General features: G+C 39.4%; 2 protein-coding genes across 2 annotated transcripts in view; both read right to left on the bottom strand.

Moving 5' to 3' along the window:
• Positions 1–6: 6 nt before the first annotated feature.
• Positions 7–1249, bottom strand: LOC111390274 (putative RING-H2 finger protein ATL69). The gene has a single exon (XM_023015294.1). It carries the CDS (start codon positions 1195–1197, stop codon positions 565–567), a length of 633 nt encoding a protein of 210 aa, XP_022871062.1. The 5' UTR covers positions 1198–1249; the 3' UTR covers positions 7–564.
• An 82-nt stretch (positions 1250–1331) lies between these two features.
• The window catches only part of LOC111390273 (CO(2)-response secreted protease-like), a 9037-nt gene continuing 8918 nt past the window's right edge, over positions 1332–1450 (bottom strand). Inside the window, exon 11 of the mRNA XM_023015292.1 lies at positions 1332–1348. Coding sequence (XP_022871060.1) covers positions 1332–1348 — 17 coding nt within the window. The remainder of the gene's footprint in view (positions 1349–1450) is intronic.

Below are 1450 nucleotides of genomic sequence, written 5' to 3' on the forward strand. Positions count from 1 at the left end.
AAAAATTCAACCGTTATATTTACGTACACCACAAATAAAAGTCATACTTAAATTTATCACGTATTGTAGAATTTCATATTGAATTTCAAGGAAGACGTGCAACTTATTAGTGGTTGTTTCCGCCATATTCAATCATCTCAAACAAAAATTGACAGTCAAAGAGTGATTACGTACCATCACAATTTTCATTAATTCTAAATTCTTACTATTAGGCCTTGCAAGCTTACAACAGGAGAAGGTACAGATAGCACAGTGATTAGCATCAAATTTGAAATCTTTATCTAGTTTAAATAAAAGAAGAAGCCATACCACCGATCCACCACATTCTATAAATTTTAACCTAGTCATGAATGTGTATCCTGTATAGGTTTGTAGTGTGTTTGGTAAAGAGAATTGAATGGTAGAACAACAAAAAAGAAAAAAGAAAAAATATATATTGAAATCTTACCGCTCTACTATCTAGTTTAATTTTACAGTCTCCATCAAACATGCTCTTCCAATTGTACTTCAAGAGGGTGTGGGGGTGCGTAGGGTGGAGTGGAGTGGGATAAAATAAAGTGGGTGTCATCTAGAATGATAAGCCAGGGGTACAAATTCAGACAAGGGAGTGGGAATAGTTGAAGGAGCAGGAGAGTTCCTACAAAGTGGGCAAGAGGCATTCACCTGAAGCCATTCATCAACACAAGTAGCATGGAAACAGTGGTTGCAATCTGGAATGCACCTTAGTGTATCCTTTGCACAGTACTCAGACAAGCAAATGGAGCACGGCCCATTATTAGGCTTCGGCAGTCTCCGGCTTTCACCTAGTACGATGGACGGGTACGACTCTATTATCCGCTTTTCCTGGCCCAGCACCAGCATTATGGGCTCTAGGGACCGGTGGTTCGACTCTTCTCTTCCACCTCCGGATTTGACTCGGATGCAAGCGTAGGAAGCCAGCATGATGGTGGAGATGAAAACAAGAATGCTAACAGCGACAGCTATGCCGTAACCGAGGCTGACGCCGCTGTAGTATACCGGCGGAGGGGCGGTGGACATGGGAGGAAAAGGTTGAGATCTGGGTACTAAGAAGTAAGTGTCAAGTGAGATAGATAATGGATTTGTTGATCCAACGGGAAGCCAAGTTTCGCGGGCCGAATTTAATAGAGTTGGACCATGGAGTAATAATGAATGATCAAAATAAAAAAGTGGTTGCATGTGTTTAGTCCTTGTAACGGGCCATTTGGTACAAAAGTCAAGATGGCTAGAGATGGACACTTGTATTATATTAAAATTTGTATACAAATCTCTAAACTGTAATTGAATGTTTATCCATTAGATGGTTTTCATAGTTATGTTTTGATACACACTGCAGAAAGTGAAATTATTGCATTAGAAGTTGTTAGACAATTTTATTTTAGGAAAAATTGCAACAACGGTCCCTAACTTTTTCAAATTTTGTAGACTTTGT

The sequence above is a fragment of the Olea europaea genome, unplaced genomic scaffold (genome assembly GCF_002742605.1).
Source record: "Olea europaea var. sylvestris unplaced genomic scaffold, O_europaea_v1 scaffold6686, whole genome shotgun sequence".
In the NCBI taxonomy this organism is placed as follows: Eukaryota; Viridiplantae; Streptophyta; class Magnoliopsida; order Lamiales; family Oleaceae; genus Olea; species Olea europaea.